The sequence below is a fragment of the Branchiostoma lanceolatum genome, chromosome 3, assembly GCF_035083965.1.
Source record: "Branchiostoma lanceolatum isolate klBraLanc5 chromosome 3, klBraLanc5.hap2, whole genome shotgun sequence".
NCBI lineage: Eukaryota > Metazoa > Chordata > Leptocardii > Amphioxiformes > Branchiostomatidae > Branchiostoma > Branchiostoma lanceolatum.
Genome location: NC_089724.1, coordinates 15,286,115 through 15,309,608, shown reverse-complemented (window position 1 = coordinate 15,309,608; position 23,494 = coordinate 15,286,115). Strand labels below are relative to the sequence as shown.

General features: G+C 42.1%; 1 protein-coding gene across 1 annotated transcript; it reads right to left on the bottom strand.

Moving 5' to 3' along the window:
* Positions 1-656: 656 nt before the first annotated feature.
* LOC136430541 (hematopoietically-expressed homeobox protein hhex-like) lies at positions 657-23,009 on the bottom strand. The gene is made up of 5 exons (XM_066421250.1): positions 22,655-23,009; positions 6,763-7,171; positions 4,362-4,546; positions 2,522-2,572; positions 657-1,888 (listed from the first exon to the last, which is right to left on the bottom strand). The coding sequence occupies exons 1-5, from the start codon at positions 22,745-22,747 to the stop codon at positions 1,655-1,657; spliced, it is 972 nt and encodes a 323-aa protein (XP_066277347.1). The 5' UTR covers positions 22,748-23,009; the 3' UTR covers positions 657-1,654.
* Positions 23,010-23,494: the final 485 nt, after the last annotated feature.

Genomic DNA, 23,494 nt, shown 5'->3' with positions numbered 1-23,494 from the left:
CAGTGGTGACGTCCCTGTTTGTTGTTGCTGTTGTTGACCAAAAATCTTTCTGCAAATATTCCCAGGTCTCACACCAGAAGGACTTGTCTGTATACATTTCTTCCCACTTTCTCTGTCTATTTGTCAGCACAACAAGCGACACGAGCCTAGCCTGTCATTACTAGTCTTAATCCCTTCCGGAGAGTTCGCCATTGTTTCTACCAAACAAGCTCTACACGCGTCAAGTCCTGAAGAACAACTTTCCTAGCGGTATGCAACTTCGGTATTGTGTATTCCAACTTTGCTTCCGCGTATTGTACTGATGAGTTATCCCCTTGTTGCCTTTTTACTTCACGGGAAAGGAAAAAGAAGACTCCGTCCGCTGGAATGTTATCCGAACGATAGAGTCACGCCACGATGCGGAGATTTGGGGTGTAAATGTTGTGGTGTTTATTTACAAATCCACCGTGATGTTTTCCTGTCTGGTTACCAGGTAGCTAAATACACTCTCCATGTCAATTAGTTCTCACTAGAACTAGGGGATTTGTTGTGTGTGCACTCTAGGATGAAAATAATCCGAAAACACATTACTACTAGCATGTTACAAATTATTATATTGATCAAGTTATACTGTATACGTAGATATGAATATAAACAATGAAATGACAGTAAAAGTGTTTGTTCCTGCAACGTTTTGATTTTATTCAAGACAACATTCCGTCAAATATGTTTACAACAACAGCGCAATTAGCAACAAGAATATAGAGCACATATTTTATAGAAGTGGACATATTGTCTCTTTTCCAAATTATGTAGCGGATCCAATGGAAGCTAGTACGAGCTAGGGATGAAATGAAGTATGGGATTTTGTTCAGAAAGGTTCTGCACCCCAACTCATTTGAATAGAATAACCTTTGAAACAATGCACATACAGTTTTCGTTTTCAGTCGTGAATCATGCTCGGTAATCATCGGAAACATTCGCTGCTCTCCGACAACTACTCGGGTCGTACCTAACAGCTATAAATACCTGATTTCAGTTGACAAAGAACTTATTCCTGTGGCACCAAGATTTCATGTCTACGTCACAATCATGCTCGTCGATATCGATAACATTTATCTGTCTCCTTCTCGGAGACGATATGTACTCTTTAAAACAACCGAATTATTTACAATAAGAACAAACAAACAAACAAACCAACGAACAAACAAGAATGTGTTCGTAAGCCTCAAAAATAAATATATCTATTTTACACATTTGTGCATGTCGATAACCGGGATAGACCCATTCACTTTCGTGGCGTCGCCGACACCTTTTCTTTATCGAACTAAAAACTTTAACTAAACAAAACTTGTTCTATGACATTTCATCTTCATGTAATATGACTTTGTTGTATCGAACGGGCAAAGGATTTTAAACTAACACATTACGTCTCTTATCAATTTATGTAATGGAAAAGTATATCCTGAAATAAAGTCTGTTAGACGAGTAAATTTTGTTTTGAAGTGATTTCCCCATTCCTTCGTCTTTGTATCCCGTTGACAACATATATCTGGACGGTCGTTTTTTGGTCTAGAGTTCCCTCGGTTTGGACATGCGTAGAAGGCAGCCATGTTGAAGACCACCTGACAGTTACATCACGAAAGTAATCGTCTCTACTACTTTTTAAAAGAAGCTATGAACTCTGCTTCTTGTCCATCACTGGTCTACTGTCTCTGACGTCATCGTCGACTTGAATTTCTACGTCTTCGTTCTGCGTGCTGTGCGCATGCTCAGTCTCGCTGTCGGAGTGATCCTCGCTTTCGGAATCGGAGCAGCCTGATTCGTCCTCTCTGGTCATGTGGTCATCGCGCTTGCCGTCCGTCTTCTTGTCGCTTTCTCCGCTGTCGGACTTGCAAGAGGGCACCTCCTGGAATGGTCAAGAAGAATTATGTTTTAAAAACACGTTTGCATGTGTGTTTCCTATCTCCTCGTTGATATCTGATTTCAATCGACTGAACATTGCTGTCTACAAGTGTTGTTCTGAATGTTTGTTGTGTCTTAAGAGCACGCACAAAAAACAAGACGCCCTAATTATGTCAAGTCTGTATACATACACGCCTATATAAGATCACGAAGAAAAGATCCCCGATGAAAGATTGGACAACACAAATACACACCACTTGCAGTATTTTAGCATAGACACAAACACGCCGTTGTGCCAGGCTATCTTTTCATCTTAATTGGTTTGTAATATATTGATTTCTAACAGACGATGACAGTAATTTGTTTGTGTACAGTCCCCCCTCCCCCAATTTACGGACACGTGAAACATAGACCACCAATTCGTCTTTTTCGTCCGTCAATTAAACCATTGAACGGTTTATTGTGTTGATTCGTTAACCGTTTGATTGAGTTATCGATCTTACATCCGGTTTTACAACTCTTTGTGCAGTCAGACGACAAGTACATGACTGTGCAAGAATAGGGCAATGGAACGCCTGTAATCGGTTTATTATGCTCAATAATAACCTAGAAACGGGTGGTTAATCATGATATTTACCTGCTTAAGTCGCCTCCACTTGGCGCGTCTGTTCTGGAACCACGTCTTAACCTGGAAAAGAAGACATAAGTTTAGTAAAAATCGAAATTTTCATTCATACATTCAAATGCAGCAAGTTTTACCATTGTAAGACATGAAAACCGTAAAATGAAATCTCGACAGCGTGTTAAGCTACTAGTTTATCTTATAGTATATATAGAGTTTCTAACCAATGGAAACAACATAAACAGAAGAAAACTTGCCTTTCCAAACTGATTGAAATAATCTACCATGTGAATCTAACACCTAAATTGCTTCAAATCGGACGCAATGTTTTTCACTATGGTACCAAATATACATTGTTATGAGTTATTTTTATCAAGGAATATCTTAAGTTAATGTTGGTAGCTATGTACATTTAAAAACTAAACGTCGCTATCTCTATTAAAAGAATGTTTACATGTCAGTTTCTTATATTTCAGAAGCTATCAAGGATCATATAATCCTGTTGGGGACGCCAGTGGCTTTGAAGACGGTCAACAACGGATTAACAGCCGACGGCGTGCTTGCGTAGCGCGCCTTGGGAGGTTATTTGGTTTTAGATTTAAAAAGGATCGCTGACTGGAAATGTTTGTAAAAACATATCTTTCAGTCGTATTTGAAGTGAGTCGGGTCTGAGAGACAGTATTGGCGTGTTGATGGTACATGTAAAGGTGATTATGTATACAGGGGAGATAAGCGTGGAAGCTAAAAGGCGGGTACAATATTTGTTACGTACAAACAGTTTACGATATACAAGAGGATTCCGTTAATCTAGGTTGTTGTTATACCCGTGTTGGAATTCGTCTTTCCTCGAACTTAACATACCGATCGTATGAGAAACAGTTCTAGTTTAAGATCGTGTAGCTGAGTCCAGGTGTGTTACCTGTGCCCACGTTTTTACTCCTTAGGAGCTACAGGTATGGTGTTATCGGGAGTAAGACAAAGGCGGGTCGTGTCGTCATGAGCGGAGATAAGCGGCTCTTTCCCTGGCGCCAGTGCGGTCGCCTGCTGCCGACTTGTCGATAAGACCAAAAAGGCACGGCAAATAATAAATTTGCCGCCAATGTTTTGTCGTTTACTTGCAGGCTGAACTCTCAATGACTAGTAGGCCCTTCTTTTCTCCTTCCCCTTCTTGTGTTTGTTGGATGGATCATTTGTGTTTTCTCTTGTTACCGACACTCGTTTAGAATTGGTACGACTCAACCGCTATATGTTAACGTGACAACGTTGTTGTTTACACACAAAGCTGAAGCTATAGACGCAATAGTAGTTGTAGATAATGTTTACGTTTGGGGGTCACTTTTTGAACCTTACTTGAGACACATAGTGACTAGCCATGCTTTCTCGATCGGCTAGTTGTTGTGTCGGTGTTTGCAAGCCAAAGTACAGGAATACACGAGTATCGTAAGGCTTGGGAAAGTCATGCTTCGCAAGGGAACACCACATCCATAAAAACATACTGTACAAAGTTTTTAAATGTAATTTAGGGGACCTTAACATTTAAACCGGGAAAATCTTCAAATGATTTGTCTTTTCGATTTAAAAAGTTACTATCTAAATCTGAGCGTATGGCTACTTATATTTGGGTGATTCACAACATAATCTTTACCAAAGTTGAATTTACCTGACAAGCTCTGTATAGTTTGTTTAATACACCATACAAAGTAGATGGTCTGTTTAAATTTTGCTTTCCATCGCCTCTCTTGTCACTTCATATATCGTATGGGTCGTGCAACCAATCTAAAATATCAAAAACAATAACCTGTATTTTGAGAATACAATAATGTGTTACAAAATTTAACAATACACATGTACTTACTTGTCTCTCGGTGAGTTGTAGAGATTTGGCCAGCCTCTTCCTCTCGGGTGGAGACAGGTATTTCTGGGATTCGAACTTCTTTTCTAGCTCCAGAGTCTGGTCGTTGGAGAAGCGAACTTGTCCGCCTTTCCTCTTGTGCAGAGGGCGGTGCAGGAAAGGGTTCCACAACAGTGGCTTGCCTCCGACTAGTAAACAGAGGAGAATAAAAGTTGTTAACCCTAAAATATTGCAAATGGACTCAAAGTATGTCTGATAATGTAATGTAGGTAAAACTTCTATTTTGGCAAAGGCAATCAGTTTCCGGTACTTGAATTGTATTTTGCTGTATCAGTCATCTATACATTTCTCACATAAAAAACGTTCTGTTATTGTTTTTGTTTATTTGTGAGAAAGTGTTAGGTCTAACGTCGCTGTCTAAAAAAGAATCAGTTGCACCACCATGTGATGTAAAAATTGATGACTGTTGCGACGGATTTTCGTTCATTTTTGGGCGGTGTTCCGTGTGGTTTTAGGGACTATCTAGTTCACGACACACACGGCAGTGAAGCCCATTTACGGGCGTCAATTCTAATTACCTCACGGCGCTAACTATCCTCGCTGGCAGGCGTAAAATTAGCAGGTCGTTCAGAACATGCGCTTCGGCGACAGTGCGAATTTCAACACCTTTCCTTTTACTTGTCAGTCAAAATCGCACACGAAAAAGTGTGAAAGCCAAAGAAATGCTTCTTGTACCTTCTTGCCTTGGTTTTCCTTGTAAGAATAACTTCAATAAGAATAAGAATACGTACATAATGATAATATGAAGTACTTTGTATGTCTAAAAATATGGAAATGTCGATGTCTAAACACCTCGGATGTCTTATTTGCAGTCCTTTTGTGGCTTGTTTCGGATAATTCCCACAGATTCGCACGTTAACACCCAAAATCCACCATGACCGTGAAATTGTGGAGAATTGAGACCCGTCCTAGCTTGTTTGCGGTTCCCAGATATTATAGGTCTTTAGTATGTATGATGACAACTAGCCGTCAAATTCCTATTGAAATGAAGGAACGGCACCGGCAAGACCGCATTGGCTTTGGTACACCAGACATGTCTGTGGTACATTTTCAGTAGCTAAAATCATTCTATTCTAGTGTAATCAGTTCGTCACAGTTGCAAAACTACGGCAACAACTGGTTTTTAACAATTGTTGTTGTTAAGGTTATTATGCACGCCCATGCCGATAGTCGTTGTAACATTCGCTGTTAATCATTTAGATTAACGAACAATGGGAAAATTACTCAAAACAACAAAAAATTCTATTCTTTCTTTGAGTACTTTTTGTAGTAGAATTTCCATCAAACTCGTCTGTGTTGTAGTTGTCAATCAACTTTTTTCTTTCTTCTTTTTGTTACTCCTTTCTAGGCGACGCCGGTTTCAACGAGAATGGCGCACGGTATGGGGGACCGAATTGCCCTGTTCAGAATCGCCGACTGCATTGTAGCGGCAGTAGATTTAGCTGATACAATTCAGAGCAGTGTTGAAACTGCACTGTTCTATTGGGGGAAATAGCGGCAATCAGGCGGCGTTGAACAAGCAAATCGCACGACGATGGCTGGCTACGATAGCTCGGTGGTTGCCAGCTTTCGCACCGGTGTCTCCTTCCAAAAAAACTTCGATTCATTCAATTTCAACAATAATTTTTAAAAACGGTGTTGATTTAAATCACTGAAATGGACATGACTTTGGGAACTGAACCCAACACCGTCCTCTGAAACGTTACACGACGTCAAGTGCTACTAAGGGCAGTATCCAAAACTTGAACGTTCAGGAAAAAATGCAGTGCGCTCTCGAAAGTCCTCAATGCTAACGCGGAATTAATAGTTTGCTAGTGGGATTTAGAAGATATCCCGGCGCCAAGGGAGGATGTAAGAAACCGCAAGCCTTTTATACCTCTATTCTTTCAGCACACAATTCAGCGTGTTTGGGCAATCAATTTGTAGTAGACGGCGGCGTAAAAATACAATAAATCGGAGCAAAAAGAGTGTTATCTATCGACGACGAGAAAAAATCCAGCGGAAGACAGGAAACAGATGCTATGTTATCGGAGTTAGCAGGTTTCACTCTACAGGATGTCGTGATGAGGCAACGAAAACCCCCAAATCCACACCAACAACACTTCCTCTTAAAACATGTGGGAACTTTCTAACGAAAACAAAAAAGGTATGCGTTGGCAAAACTACTGTGAAATTGTTTTACATCACGAAATTATAGAGTAGGTCCGTAAAAACGGGAGCTGACGATACTATGTTTAGTGACCTATGTTTCCTCTCATTAAGTTAACGTTTTAGTGACGAGTCAATGAGTGGTATAATTTCAAACACACATAACGGTTACATTCAAGTAATGTTGATATCTTACCTTTTAGAACACCGTGTCTGTCTATGAGACTGTGCGGGTAGTCGGCGTGCCTTGGGAAGGGGTAGATCGGGGAAGCGAAGCCGGCGTGCCCGTAGGGTGTCAGGTGCTGTACCGCCGTGAAGCCGGACTGTAGCGCAGAGTGCAGGGCGGGGTGGTCGTAGAACGGGGTCCTAGCGTAGGCCGACAACGGGGAGATGGCGGTCGGTGTCACGGGGGTAGGGTGGACGGGAGTCACTGTGGTGGTCGCCGCTCTAGTGCCGAGGATGTCGTCGATGAAGAACGGCGTCGGGTGATGCTGGATCGGCGCCGTCGGGTACATCGCGGGCACGCTGATGGGCCCCGGGGCGGAGTGATGAGCGGTCCCGTACTGGAGACTCATCTTCCTCGGTACGTAACGATCGGGCTCGTACTGCAAGTCGGAAATACACGAGAGGTAATCACCAGACGATCTTGACTGTACGATGTCGTAAAGAACACTGACCTCACGTCCGTATAAGTACACGACTCAACCCCTTCAGGGGCGGGGCTAATCAATATCAATTAATTTCACTCGAGAACAAAAGCTACTAATCACTTTACTCTCAACAAGCCCTCTGATTGGTCAAGAGGTGATTGGGAGTTGTGCAAACAACTCACTCTCGTTCGCTCCTCCCTTTTTGCGGGACACCCCGTGTTTCGGCGCACTGCTACAAAACAATGGAACAATTCGGACACGCATTATTATACATTATTCTAGTCGTGGGGTGGCCATCGAACTGACGACAGTACTGCTGGGTTAACCAGACATGCGGCGTACATATACATAATGTTAGGAGGTCATGATTAATGCATACACATGCACAGACTATGTGTAATGCTAAAGTACTCAACCTGAAGAAAAATCAGACTAAAACACTGAGTCTGACACAAATAGGTTGATTATATTGACTAACTATTTTCTTTTGTTCACCAATTATGTGTGCTCTGGCTTTTAAACAACCGACGTTTTGTGGCTATTGCGGGCAATTAAGGGCCAGAATGAAGTATGAAATCGGCCCTCATGCGCCGCTCGCCAAACATGCATCATTTGGTCATTATTTACGGGTGGCGCCAAGTAGAGAGGTCGGGCTGGAACAGGTATTTACAAAGTCTCCGCTAGTATGGTACGTGCTAGACTTTCAGGGACGGGTGTACTTTTTAGAGTGACTTTACCAAAAGTCTTCTTTGCGTTGGGATCGTGTTAGGAAGCAGTTAGAAAGACTGTATTTGCTGGCTTCAAAGGTTTCATAGATTTATACTATGTGTTCTTTTGACTTTCAATCGATACAAGGAGGTTTAAATTTCGTAAATTTGGTCGATACGAAGTCAAGCGGAATACGTCGGTTGCGATATCTGGGGAACATTTTGTTGCGCTACTTCTTTCTTTTAAGAAAAAAAAGAAAAGAAACGAAAAACACAAATTTACCAAAAGTCAGAAGAACTACAAGCTAGCTTTTGATTAACTCGAGACCTCCCAGGCTTTGGTTGGAAAATGTTAACAAATTATGACATGTTTGTTCGTGTTTGTTGTCATGGCTTGCGGAAGCCCATATGGGAAACATGGCGTTTCGTCAAGATAAAATATCCATTAGATGTAGTTCGTGTGACACGCTGTTTACAAGCCATATTTTCTTGCTTACTTTGCATTTTCTCGTTTACTTTACTAATAGAATCATATTTTGTACATAAAACTATAGAAAGGAAATTCACACCAATATATAAATAGTACTATATGAATCTTTAAACGACAAATTTTGTTCCTTTGAAAGTGGGCTTGTAGATATTTTTTGCTTGACATTTTGAAAAACTGTTTAATTTTGTCTGATTATTTTCAATTTAAAAACACGATTTTTTTTCTTCCTATGTACATTTGTCCATTGGCGGGTATATGATATCGGAGCGTTTGGCAATGTTGCCACCAAAGCGTTGTTATGTCCAGGACACGAGAACAACGCTATCGAATGTCCTTATTTGACACGGTTTATGCCGGTACAAGAATGCCCGACACATCCGATCCCAACCCTCGGTCACGCATGCACCCACCGCCAATCAATTCTTTCCACTTCGTAAGGTCTGTAATTGCTCCCTCACTGTATGGACCATTTGCACCTTTTTTACCGGGACCTTATTAACGCACTAGCGCTGTTCAAAAGTTCACGCATGTACCAATCGTTAAACCAGGTCCCTACTTCAGATGATCGCTTGTGAATGACCACTTCCCTTCAACAATAACTTCACACAAGAACAGAAAAAAGAACAACTGCTTCTCAATGGCTTTCCAATGTCAGAGATGGTGGAACAACAAATATTCTTCCCATGGCAACGCGGCAAAAACACAACCCAGAAGTACCCCAGCACCGAAGACATCCTTCCAACCCGCAAAATCCCACCAAATCCTCTATTTTAGTTGTCTTTAAACAAATCTGATGGTTCTAAATTGATAGAACACCCCCTCCCCAAACCATCATTATATCCTTACGCGTGGGTTTCAAACCAAACATACACACCTCCAAACAAGAGACAATGCGGCAAATACAACGAATTAACGGAAGACGATGGTCGAACAATGGTGCCAACTCGCCGTAATTACTCCAAGTGGAGTTTTTCTGAGTCAATTAATGAATAATAAAGTCCCATCAGAACAGTTGCCGCCCCGCTGCGAGACGCCATTGTCCGGGGGTTAGGGAGAAGACTTTCAGATCGGTGTCTCTGTTTGGATTTCGCATACACCTGCTAAGAATAGCAATCTGCAGAAATTAGCACCTTGATTCGGGAATATTTTGTTTAGCCCGGGAGGGTCGATCGGTCTGTAGTTACGTCCCAGGCGCTAACTGATGGGGTGGTCGTCTACAACATCATCATAATTAGAACGGTGGAAGTCTACCATTTGACTTGGTAGCACATTTTTGCTCGTGACTCTGACTTTTGGAGTCATTCGCGCACTCTGTTATGCCTTATTTCTCCATTTCGGCCACCCCGTTACTCCTGATAATCCAAATGATTTGAAATTTTGTTGACAACAAAATCAAGGCATCATTTTTGACGCATTTTTTCTAAGCAAGCTTCGTTATATCCCTACGAAATAAAGTAGCATATTTCATCAAGAAAAAGCATCGGTATGCATCCAAAACACACAAAACAGTTTACTATGATTTTCAGACAATTTTCTTGTACTTACAAACGTCATTGTCTACAATCAGCGATGTATTCATTTACAATCACGGTGATAACCCTACCTAATTATATTGAGTGCAATAACATCACCGTGAGTAGACCAAAGTTCCAACATTTGTGTTGAGTGGTCTCTTGTTGTGGCGTTGACTAAAACGTCAACAAATACTCATCATTATAAACAAGGAAAAACAACCTTCTCTGGAGCATTGGGCTTACAATGTACGGCTAATAAACATCCAGCTTATCACGTTTCAGAGGTAGAAACTTGTAGTACAGCACCATGATTGTAGATATACCAATGCACAGACAAGCTGACAAAGCATGAAACATTGGCAAGGTACGGTCAGTGCCATCGGCATGCGCAGTTGAAAACATTGCAGTGCTTTTTGCATGGGAGTAACCGCAGTAATGCCCCCCCCCCTTCTTCAAGCATCGTATTGCTGCATGCACAGTTTGTTTTCAAACGCTGCAAAGGCATTTTAACACCAAGATGACTCGAATCTCAAAAACAGAAGAACTCTCGCCAAGTCTTTAATGTTTTTTCCCGCCGCGTTTTTCATTCCATCTCTTTGATACGATAACCTTTCTGAAGACCTGATAGATCTCTAAACTGTAAGCCGGTTTAATGTGGGGTGGTCCGGGCTGGGTTTGTTGGATAGGTTATCAGAACTCCGCACACGTTTCCGCTGACGTGCACTTCGGGATCTCCCGGACACAATCACAGGAACTCTCTGTCCCCATATAGGCGCTGGGATAGACAGTCGACAGGAGTCTAATTAACGGAACCGGAAGGAGCGCGCGCATTGGCAAAGATTCGAACGAACACTCTTTTTCTTCACATTTGGGCAAAAGCAGCTTGAAACGTTTCGAAACTTTGTCTCTCTCTGTGGCTCAGTATCTACACTGATGCTAAGACTAATTGCTGCAAATAAACACGAGATCACACTTCCTACAGTGTCTGGTATTATTTGATAATAACTTGTTTGTTAGATCCTTTATTCAGGGAGTAATGTGTAACTTTCTGCGTTTGGGTTCTTCTTTTCTTCGATTCTCTTCACTTTGTTCAGTCGTTAAGTGTAACTGGGTGTCTTAACGCTACACCGTTTCGCGAGGAAATATCATTATCAACATTTGTAAAGAATGAAAATGTCTTCATGTTGCTCATTATCATCCTTGTCGTTTCAAAACTCGTGACAAAAAAATTCAGAAGATCTTCAGTCGTATGATTAATTGATTGTTCGATTGTGAGTTTGATTGACAACGTCACATCCATTGCCAACCTTTTCTGACCTTTACGACGGGCAGTCGGGCGCTTTTCTCCTTCTTGGCGCGATAACACTGCTGTTCTCTAAATGTCAATGGCGAGCTCGTTCATCCGAACGGATGGCTTGTTGTGCAGGCGTGTATTGAGTGTTAGGGGGCCCGGTATCAGCGGAAACAAGCGCACTTCACCGCAAGCTGGACAAACCTTCCCGCCAACTTATCGGGTCCTCGGGCGGAAACAGGTCTCCCCGCTTTACTTCCGACGAGAGATCTCGGAAGAAGACAACACGGTATTCTTCCACAACAGTCAAGCAAGTCTATGATATCCCTTTATAAACAGATCATATCTTATTCCTTCCGACAATCAAAAAATAGATTGTGTTCGCTGCCAATCTTCTTCAAAGCGACAGAAGCGAATTTGAAATAATCAAAGTTTTCTTTACAGGCTCAGAACCATCAGAAGTAAAGCAAGAAAAGTTGTACAAGTCGCCCGGTCGCCACGCGTGGTGAGCACATGATCCCTGCCCAGACTGCACGCCACAGAAATCAAAGACACACATCTTCAAGCGCGAGAGGAGATTTGATCGACGCGTTATGTTCAACAGCACTCAACAACAACCCGAGTCCCAATTAGCACTGATAATTAAATCATTTATAGGCCAGCGGGTTTGTTTTCTGTGGCCCGAGTTTTCAATGGCTGAACTGGACGGTAACGAAACCTAATGCTGGAAAAGCCCCTTTAGCAATCGAGTCAAATACCCATGTCATGTCAGGTTATTTGCGCAGAGATGAAAGGAGCTACGTGTGACCAGTTTTCGGCGAGAGCGCTGAAGTGGCTTGTACGGGGCTTGGTCGTGGTGCTGGCGCCAGTAATATTTACTTCTATCCCGTACCCCTCCCATAGAGTGCCCACTTCTCAACCTTGGGCATTGTCCCGGCAACAAAGAGCGCGAATGTGCGGCTACTTTCATCACGGACCGTAAAAGAGCGCTGAATATGCAAGGTGGGCTATCTAAAACGCCCGCCGACTGTTTCAGCGCCCTCCACCTGCAGTGTAGTACCGCGAACAATCCCACCAAGGGCTCCCACAAGAACACAGCAACCAAATGTTTGAGTAAACCCCACGTTTCCAAGGCTCTTCGCATGGCCTGTCTTTTCTTTTCCACCGTTGAAAAGGTCCACCGAAAGGTTTCTACACACAAAACGGCGGCTGTTGACAGCAGAGCGCATTGTGGGCGCGCGGTCCTTATCCCAAATAGCTGGCCGCATGAGCGAACCTGTAAGGGCATTACATGGCTTGTTTGGTAAGACGAGGCTGGTTAATACTACCAAACGTTTACACTGACGACACAGTTCAGTCCTCTATATGTTATGGTATATCAGAATCATTACAAACTGTCTTCACTATACCGGAACATGTTGAAGTTTTGAACCGAGGTCCGCGCGTTTTTTATATCCAGTTTTTGTTCGTTTCACTTCGGAACCGATTTTAAGTTGTTTCGAACAAAATCTTTCTTCCAACGTCTGTTAACAATTAAAACTATAAATTGAAACAACTAAAAAGTTTATTCTTTACAAGATTTTGCTACTTTCAAACGTAATTCTCCTCAGTTTCCGTAGACTCAATTCGTTTCAGACGACAAAATGAAATGAAATAAGCCGCCTATAATCGTCTTACACATCCTCACAACATCGACAGTTTCAGCTATCCCCTCTTCACTGAGCATTTGTGGTTCCCAGTAGCCCGCTAGATCGATCTGTGGCTAAGCCTCGGCCGATATCAGGCGATTTTCGTGGCGCCCGTTATTTTCAAGTGGGCGGGGAAAACATAGACATGATAATTTGGCTCTTTCAACACCTCTTAGTGCCCCCAGAAAAGCGGGGATAATTACTTTACAGACTCACCCCGAGTGTATCATTTTTATACACCAGGGGTCTTTGGAAGCAATAGACTGTAAAAACTGTGAAAAAGTTTGTTTGTATTGTATGGCTTCATTCCAACATGTTGACTTTGTTTTCCCTGAGTGTATGTTTTAAGCATGAATCGAAAGTCTATTTGTGCAGAATATTCCATTTTTTTCGTCGCAAATGTAGCGACGATAAACAAAATGAAATACAAGGAAACGTTACTTTTAGCCTCTAAGTCCAGACTTGTAGTTGGGTTGAAATATCTAGTCGTAGACCGTCTAGTTCAGATGAAACTACACCTAGGGGGGCTCTTGTCAGTCACGAGCACTTTAATTTCCAGACTACGACAAAAACTGGCCATCAAAACGAATTTTTCCAACTTAGAACATTGTACCGTTCTTGTATTCTGTTAAGTTATGACGAAAGAGATCTCGCTCACGCGAAATGCTAGTAAACGCCCTTTGGAAGGTTTGGGACGATTTTCTTCCCGCGCTCTGTTGCCTGTCGTCTGATTTTGGGCGGGAAGCTGACCCACGGGTGAGAGACTGACTCAGCCATCAGACGACATCTCGGAGACACGGGCGTAACCAACAAGAGAACATGTAGTCAGCAAAGAGCTCAACACAATCACATCAATCAAAACCAACCTGTCAAACCACGCCAAATACATGCACGAAAAACGCTTTCGCGCATGCGCGAGAGTATATCTCACCACCTACCAACATATCTCTGTCATAATTGAACTTTGCTACTATCAGATACTTTCTACTTCAATAACTTTTGATAGATATTGCGTCAATCAACTGACACGACGTCAGCGTTACATATGCAACTTGAACATTGTGTGAACGTATGAAATGATAAACCATTGATCTGTGGTGCTTCTGTACAGAAAAGCATCTGCACTAATCTTCACATTAAGATATGACTCTATTCTATACCGTTTTGAGCTCCTTGGTATAACGTCAGTACGTAGTCTCCTTAAAAACACTTCCAAAGATTTGAATACCGTAAAAACAATAGTATCTGGACCACCCGATACGTTGTAGATGCTTTATTTTCTTTTCTCCATACTTCTCGTTTAATTTGCGAGGGTTGATAATTATCCATGACAATGGGCGGGTGACACCTCGCTCCTGCCGCATGGCGGGATGGAGGGATCGCACCTCGGCGATGGGCGCCCCCTCTATCGGGGCCTGTAGAGCTCGCACCTCGGCGCGAGACGCCCCTCTACTCCCGCCCAATGCCTAGGGAAGAGTCGGTGAGACTCGGACCGCACACGGAGTGCGAACGACCACTTGTATAGCAAGGTGTACTGTGTGAATGGAATTCAACGGTGTTGTACTGTGTTGTTGGGAGATGAAATGGTACAAAAGTGCACAGACATATTTGTATATATATATATATATATACATATTTCGCGTTGGATGCAGGTGAGCCGGTGTGCCAATGCGCGACTAGAATAATTTTCAAACTCAAGGTTCTATCTCTTGTAGTTATGAACACACACTCTTTTTATCAGCAAAGTAATGATACATTCTTGCGTCCCAAAAATCGAACAGGGTTACAAAAGAATCTACTTTTGCAATGGACGTTACAAATCTTGCGTTGCTGTTGTTGCGGGGAGCTTAGTTTTAAAGATCCATATGTGAGCGTTCCATTTTAGTTAAATATTCACTTTCAACGGATTTTGTTCATGTAAGACTATTTTTAATGGAACGGATCGGATAGTCCGCTTAGACTATATACTGTATATAATATCAGGTGTATTTATAATAATATCCTTACTTTTTTGTCCTACTCGAGGCAAGTATATGCGACAAAGAACAACAAGTCTTTCAGAAAGATATCCGCACAAGATCCGTATCCGCTGTCCTTGTAACGGCCAGACAGAGACACTCATCAGTTGAACGCCACTATAAGCGTGAAGACGACTTTCTTAACGATAAGGATCTCTATCTGTTCCAGTACCTTGAGTACCTGGCGCCTTCAGACCTGCCCCTCACCATAGGTGGGAAGTCTAGCGCTCAGGTGCCACAATCAGACTTACCATTCAATGGTAAACAGGGGGCGGGCCCAGGTATTGTCTGAAACCTTGTAAGTCAGGTGCGAACTACGGGGAAAAATAACAATCTAACATGGCAAACAATGAAGTATTCGTTTAACGTGGTTGTGGTAAGAAAAATAGATCGTACACTTAACACAATATTGGATGGAAAGTTTTCTTTTCGAAAATAAAACACGTGATGAGCATTTTTAATCTTTTTGGTGTCATAACTGTAAGCACAATTTTGCTTTGAGAATAACCTGCAAAACAAAGTCCACAGTATCAATTCTTGGACTTCTACAGCGATAACGTTACTGCCTCTTATATGCTGTTTAAGCTTTGATACTAAACCAAAAAATCGTAAGTATTGAATCAGTAGAAAGAAACTTAAAGCATCTAATGAGTTTACACACACAAAAAAAACAAATTCGTCAGTTTTTGTTCTTTTAAGGAAGCCTCTAAGTCTAACGAAATTCGTAGAACATGTACTAGTATTTAGTTTCTTCCGCGCAAAATATCTTAAGATTGTAAGACGTACAGCTTGCGTTTTCAGAAAAGTTATAACTGCGATAACTGCCCATTATGCCGTTTAAGCTCTTAAGATTCTAAACCAAAAAAGGTTTCGCATCCATCACAAATTATCGAATGAGGAGAAAGAAACTTAAAGAACATTATGAACTAACGCAAAAGTTTGAGTTCTTTTAAGGAAGCCTCTAACGAAATTCGTAGAGCATGTATTTAGCTTCTTCCTCGCAAAATATCTTACAATTCTAAGACGTACAGCTTGCGTCTTCGGGAAGATAGGTTAGAGTAAAGAAGCCACATAACGGACGAAGGAATCGAGCCCACTCTTATCCAACCCCACCTCCTCGCTAATACAAGGTACATAATTCATTAAACCACAATCTGTCTAGTAAGAAAAGATCCCAGTACGTATAAGTCCAGAGCCAGTCTGTCTGTCTGGCACAGGGATTCCACATACAGGTGTGATCTGTGATTGTGTTGTTCTTTTATTCACGGTGTTAGTGAGGAGGTGTGGTCAGGCATTGTCTCCAACGATCACTCCGTCATCCCATCTTACCCTCCAAGTACCGGACTAGAACAACAGAAACATCTGCAGCGCTTAGGGCGGTCTGACAATAAAACAACAGAAGTGTTGGTCGTATAGCGGGAATAACGGTCAAGCTATGAAATATTTCACAGTTGTTTTTTGTCGTACGATTTTCAGGAATAACACCGCTCAAGGTAAAAGTGCGGTCACATCTTCAAGCCTCCACCAGGCCTTCCCAAGGGAATCGTAGCATTAGGCAAAAAAGAGGAACAATTCGATAGTCATTCCGCGTTAAGGTTAACATTTCTCCCTCGGAGAAATGAAACCCTATGGTGGCCAAACTCCCCTGGCAATTATTCACTCAATTTTGGGTCAAAGGATTTTACGAAGGCTAGCTATGACAGAATTGACAGTCAACAACATTTTTCGCCATAAGATAGCTGACGTTTATACGACACAATCACAACTGTCCCAAGAATGCCCTGAATTTATAGTCTTAAATCGTGCATCCGACAAACAGAGGGAAGATTGTGACCTTTTTATCATTTACCGTTTTTTTGTCCGTTCTCCCCATGGCCCACCAACCTCTGCCCCAGGTCTCTTCCACACCAACCTCTGCTTGGAGAGAACGAGCCGCTAACGTAATGACTACGAATACGATGTTTCTACAAGTGACGTACAAAAGAATGTAGCAAATTCATATGACTCAGAAGTCTTTCATATTTTGGTTGATTTGTATGATTCCTTTGTGTCCGGTTAAACGACATTTCTTGACCCTTCAGCGCTTTTTTAACAATAAGACAACAAAGTCCAATTCTAGTAGACACAAATTAGACCACAAAAACGATATGGTCATGCCTTTTTTTCAGAAAGATAAGATCTTTTGTCAAAGGCAGTGTATGACGAACGAAAATCCGACAAGACGAACGTTAAAAGGCACACAAAGAAACCTAAAATAGATACAGCATAATGTACTACCAAGACGTGTTTCGTATGCGCTTTTGGTTTCTAAGGTCTAGTCTGAAGAACCTTATACTCTAGTTTGTAGCGTGTAATCCTCTAAATGGATAGGTCTCTGCTGCGGGCCTTACGAGAGGATCTCCTGCAATAGACTACGGGATTATGTGGATTATTCATCGCTCAGATTATTTGTAATCCCCCCGCTTAACCCAGGCCCCCCTGTGACGCAACTGGCTCCCGAAGCCAGGGATAGTCGTCTTATTTTCGTCTGTCACAAGATCGCAAAGTACCGGGTAATTCACGAAGATTTGAAGGCCTTATCTATGTATGGGACAATGGGGCTAGCAGGTAGTGATAGTGTTCAGATATCGACTTTCTTAGAATCGGTGAGAAAAAAAATCTCACATGGCTTCTTCGTGAAATTTTAAAGTTTTAGAACTGCACTTGTCTTTGTCTGGATTTTGCTCCAAAAGTAACGTAGGTTTTATAGTACTGAACAGTGACGTCACTCGATGTATGCGTCTCCAGTTCAAATGAGCTAGTCATGGAGAGAGAAGGATAGGGAGAGAGAGAGAGAGGGAGATAGGATGAACAGAGACAGAGAGGGAGAGAGAGGAAGGAAGAGAGAATAAAGAACGAAGGATGGAGAGGAAGGAAAATTAGAGGGAGACGGAGAGGAAGAGAGAGAGAGAGAGAAAGGAGAGAAAGAGAGATTTGTTGAATACTTGACGATATCACAGCAATCCTGGCCAAGACTGACCACACCAGTGAGAATTATCCTTAATGATTAAAAAAAAAGTTAATATCCCCAAAATGAATCTACATCAATAAAGAATACCGCAATCCATTTCCCACCCGGTAATTAGTGTAAACCCTTGGAAGTAGTCAATAAACTGTTTACCTAATCTATTTGTAGTCACTTAGACAAGTCCTCGCCCCACTTTTGTAGTACATCATTATCTCATAGGTGTTTTCGTGTATTGTCATAATTATTTTCAGAATGTGCACCCGATTACATAGATGAATAACCTAATATTCAAAGTGTAAAACTGTTCAACAAGAACAAGATATTCAACTATTTGGGATTCAATATCAGTTGATCTCGTTATGAATTCTCTTTGAATGTAATAAAAAGCCATGGCAGCGCTGCTACTCCAGTGCGCGTGCTTGAACCATGATGATACAACCCTAGTATTTATCGAAGTCAAACAAAATTAGAGTCAGTTTTTTATCAGTCGACGCCATCATGATAAATGCCGTGTCTGCTAACAGGTACTTCTGTAGACGATCAAACAATGTCGGACTATTACCGGTAGCCTTATGACAAAATATGACGAGATATGTCGCGATCTTCGACCTAGAGTAGTCCCAAATGGGGCCAAAGTACCGTAATATAGATGATATGGCGCAAATGTGGAGTTCCAAACGACCGGTCGGATATTATAATGAGAACGAGAGCAGACACACGTAGTCAAGATCTTATTTGATGATATTTGTGACGCTTTTTGATAAATATGGTTTGGCGAAGTTTGGTTGACTTAGCGAGCCGTATTCATGGTACATGCAGAAGAGGGCAGCGAGGGCCAGGTTCTAGCATGGTAGGCACTTCGACAAGTAGACAGGCAGGTACATGCCAGCTCCTTGGCAAAGAAAATAGCCTTTTAGTTCACTAAACTCTGCAGTCTGCACAACATTTAAAACAAAAATAACGACGCAAAATCATAATTCAACAGACATTGCTTTAAAAGACATTCATGTTTAGAAATGAGGGAAAATTAAATCAAATTCTAAAAAAAACAATGAATAAGATGTACATTCAGTGTTTCTAATACATGTACTAGTAACCACAACCATTTTGTAAAGTAAGTACAATATTTCTTATACGCTTATATTCTATTGTTTAAAGTCAAGATATAATCCACCAATAAACAAGTCATCAGCATAAACGACTGTGAGTTTTTCTCTGCCTGTTTTCCAAATTGAACACCCGTGGGTCCTCAGATAGCCTTTTAAAATAACGGGCAATATTAAAAAAAGATTCCATCTCAGCGGTTTGCAAATCGGCATGTGTTAATTGCAAGGTCAAGTGGGGTTACGGCAGTTATGTGCAACACCGTCTCCCCTCGCCTGATAGATTCACATTCGATGGTGTGTGTCCGCGCGTGTTTGCGCCGCGTTCTGCCGTTGCTATACACAACTAGATACAAACCGCCCCGCTTAAAAACTCAGTAAGTGGTCATTTATGATACTTGAAACATGTTACAGGGGGCGTCATAAGTGTAAAATATGATGAAGGACAGGTAGAAGTGGTTTGGCAAATATGCAATTTTTTGTGCCTTTATGACGACCGATGTTCTACCAAGCCTTGGGTCGGCTACTGGAGGCGACATATGGAAAATGACAAGCAACGTACGACGTCAGAAAACAACTACTCAAATGTTAAATCTACAACGCAATACAACCAAGTATGGCACAATTTTGTAAAGAAACAAGCGGCATATGGGTAACGTTAAACGCTTTGAAATATGCAGCTTTCCAATGGTTACAACTGGCACTATTGAGATTACCATAGGACCTAAATCATTTGATATCTATAAATCTATGGTCCCGTCATATGTGTTTATGTGTACGCAGGATTGTGCCGGGCACATTTTAGTCCTGGTATCAGGTTATATGGTGATTCTGTAATTGTAATGCCGTACTAATCTCCAAGTATATGTATGACTTGGAGTTGTTCTTGCAACTTTGCAACGCCGACAAGTTAAGAAGCCACCACCGCATTCGTCGTTGGGTTTATTTTGTTGTTGTTGTCGTAGGATTCTTAGCGAGGCTATGACAGAACCAAAGAAGTGGTGTCCAGCTTAGTGCTTTGGGTACCACGGCACGGGAAGAGAAAGCCAGGAAGGCAGCCTCTCGCCTACATAGATGTGCTACAGAAAGACACCAGCCTACCCTCTGAGGGAGAAGGCAATGGAGGACAGACAATTCTGGACTGTCACAGTGGTTCGAGTGCAGGCAGTAGACTAGCACTCGACATAAGTCAAGTGAAGTAAGTCAAGTCAAGACAGAACCAACCTACGACAAGGTTTTACGACAACCTTCCTGTCACAAGACGGCTGAATGTTGCACGACACATTCACGACTGTCGTGAGAATTCTCTCAGTTTGTTGTCGCAAAACCTGTCGCACGACGAATGTGACGTGGCTGTTAGTACTATGTCCAGTATGACAAAATGCACAATGTTAGAAGTCATACAACAGCAGGCCGAAATCATAAATGCCTGCTAGCGATCATCATCATCAGTCGACGTGCTTACGCACCGTCGGGGTTATACCGCGCCTTACTGGGTGACATACCCTTTTGTTGGCTGATACAAAACGGGGATGCGCCAGTTCTCCCGTCAGGGTGAATGGTGTCACCGTATGGCTGATTCAAGACGAAGGTTCGCCAGTTCTCAATCAGGGTGATTTGTAGTGAATCACCAACTAGCGAAAATACACACATAGCTCGTACATGTTTCATGAGTACGTAAACCTAACCGTGACTTTGAGGACTGCCAGTAAAGCAAGAACCGCTCCAGACTTATCCCAAGTCACTCTACGGCAATATTCAGAACGCTTACACATTGTGATATAAGTATAATGTGTACAGAAGCTTTGTGTTATCAAAAAGAGTTTTCGAGATTATAGTTACCCATCAAGCTTTCTTACAGCTTGCATAAAGATGATTTGAAGGTAACGTTTTGATATGAATTTATCTGTGTGGTCATTTCGGGACGGATCTCCGCTATTTGATGAAGTAGTTTTGTGTATCTAATTACCACAAAAATAGAAAAGAAAATAGGATGAACTGGACACCTTTGTGGCCCTTAACTGGAATACCAGGCGCCGCCTTGTGAAACTAGGAAACATCACAACGATATCGTCTCCCACCCAAAAATGCGTCATTAAAAACGAATTAGTACTATCTTGGTAATCTCCAAATTTACACCACCTCCTACGTAACACAAAACATGTCAGAAAACCAGTCGCACAACGTGCGTATACATATATATATACACTCAGTAACTTGTACTTTTAAATGTTTAAAACAATCCTACAGAAATTTTATTTGCCGTGAATCAGAAACCGATAGAGAAGTGTTTAGAAATATTTCAGAAGGAGGTTTGAAATAGAAATGTGTCTGGGAAATCTTCGACATCATACGATTCGTTGTCATTGATCACAAAGTCTGTCACATGAAAGTAGATGGCAGACTTCATCCCTCATGTGTGACAGAATTCGAAATGCACAGAGAGGGATGGGGACAAGATGAAAGAGAGAGAGAGAGAGAGAGAGAGAGAGAGGGAGAGAGAGAGAGAGAGAGAGAGAGAGAGAGAGAGAGAGAGAGAGAGGAGGGAGGGAGAGAGAGAGAGAGGGAGGGAGAGAGAGAGGGAGGGAGAGAGGGAGGGAGAGAGAGAGAGGGAGGGAGAGAGGGAGTGGGACGGAGAGAGAGAGATGGACAGACAGGCAGACAGACAGAGACAACGTTAACACAATAGACATGCCTACGTATACATGCCAAGAACAAGACTTCACATACAAAGTCTTAAGTTAATACAGTGAAATTGTATAACGATCTACTTAGGTGCAGCGTGTGTGCTCTCAAATAAAACACAGTTAAGTTACATTCTGTACATTTTAGAAAACGTTTTTTATCAACATTTTCTGATATCTTGGCTCTTCATGAGTGGCTGAAAAGAAACAGGTGAATCAATACAAGAAAACAATGAAAGAATAGTGATTATCAAAAACATTTGGGGATATCCATCATAGCTGAATTATGAATTCAAAACGGTCTTAACAAGGAACATATATGCCAATCGTGCAGTCTGTTTTAATATACTAGCCAACTTTGTCATCCGTCTCATTTTGTTCTGTTGACATTTTTTGAGGATCGATTATCATTTAAGCAATATTTACACCAAAGAAAACGACGACAATCTGACCTATAAGAAGTCAAGTCGCTTTTTTACAAGAGACACGTGCACTTGCAATTGTGATCATTTTTAACATAGAAATAATGGAATATCTGTAAGATATCTTTATGGAAAAATTGTTTTACTCGGGACTATCATTATAAAACTGCATATTTTACTGTTTCAAATTTTCTAACATCTTCAGACATCTAGAATAGTTTACCTGGTCGCTTTTAGAGAAATCATATGCTACCAACAAAGCCGGCTTGACGCAGCTTAAAGCAAACTTGAAAACACAGAAATAAACGAAAACCTTTTGCTCTTGCCACCTGCCGATATATAAATCACTTTACAGATCACTGAGAAGCTATTGGCGGGCGCAATAAAGGAGATAATGACGGTTAGAGTGTTATCTAAGTGTGTCATTCATTCGTCTTGCTCTACTTGACTGGTCAGGAACTCTCAACGACCGTCACGAACGCAAAAGTACGAGATGAAATACACATTTCCTCACCTCTAGAGTCGACCGGCGCAGTCTACCAGTGTTCCGGTAGTGGTAAGTAGCCGGCAAGGTACACTTGTCGCGATCGACCGCTCGAAACGCCATCTTTTATATATATCTGTAGTCAAGTGATATATATCCTTCCCTTTGGGAATCGATCCCAGAACTACACGTTCTCTGAGAGTTGCCCTGTCCCTAAAGCCTGTGCGCAGACGCCAGGCGAGTGTTTGAAGAGTTTGCGGCGCGCCCTGATGTCAGGTCAAACAGCTCAGGTGACTGGAGACTGATATTTCATCTCACACGAATCAGCCTGTCAGATCATATATCTTCAGGGCGTGGCGACGTGAGACACATACGTCTCTTCTTTAAACACATCTCCATTTAGATAACGAGGGGTAGAACATTTCTGTGGGCGAGATGTGTAGCTAGAATGTCCAGGCGGAAGGTTGGAACCAGCCCTAGACTGAGAATCAATAAAAGAAAGGCTGGCGGACGACGATGTTGTGCAGGGGTCCCGCCGTACCTATTCGTTCATATCTCCAACTGGCGCCAGCGGGGCTCTGTAATCACACTCTGGCCGGGCTGGAGAGGCTTGAAAGCCACGCCGGGACAACATGGGCACGATGGAGGGCGCGAACTGGGCGGAAATTAATGGAGGAACAAGAGAGATGAAGTGGTGGGGTGCCCAGGTGAAAGTTTGGGCGGGACTACGAGCGACACACACCCTCATAAAACAGCCGTCAGGGTTCAGCCGATAAAAGTTCATGAATTCTCACGTGTCTCATGTCTTAGAGATGAAGAAATAAAGGAACCACCGATAGCATTTATGCAAGAAGCTTGTCGCATGTTCAA

Coding starts and splice junctions, on each gene's coding strand:
- LOC136430541 (XM_066421250.1), bottom strand. CDS start 22,747: ATGGCGTTTCGAGCGGTCGATCGCGACAAGTGTACCTTGCCGGCTACT. Junction 7,172..22,654: donor TGCGCCGGTCGACTCTAGAG/GTGAGGAAATGT, acceptor TCCGACTTGCAG/TACGAGCCCGATCGTTACGT. Junction 2,573..4,361: donor TACAACTCACCGAGAGACAA/GTAAGTACATGT, acceptor CTTCTTTTCCAG/GTTAAGACGTGGTTCCAGAA.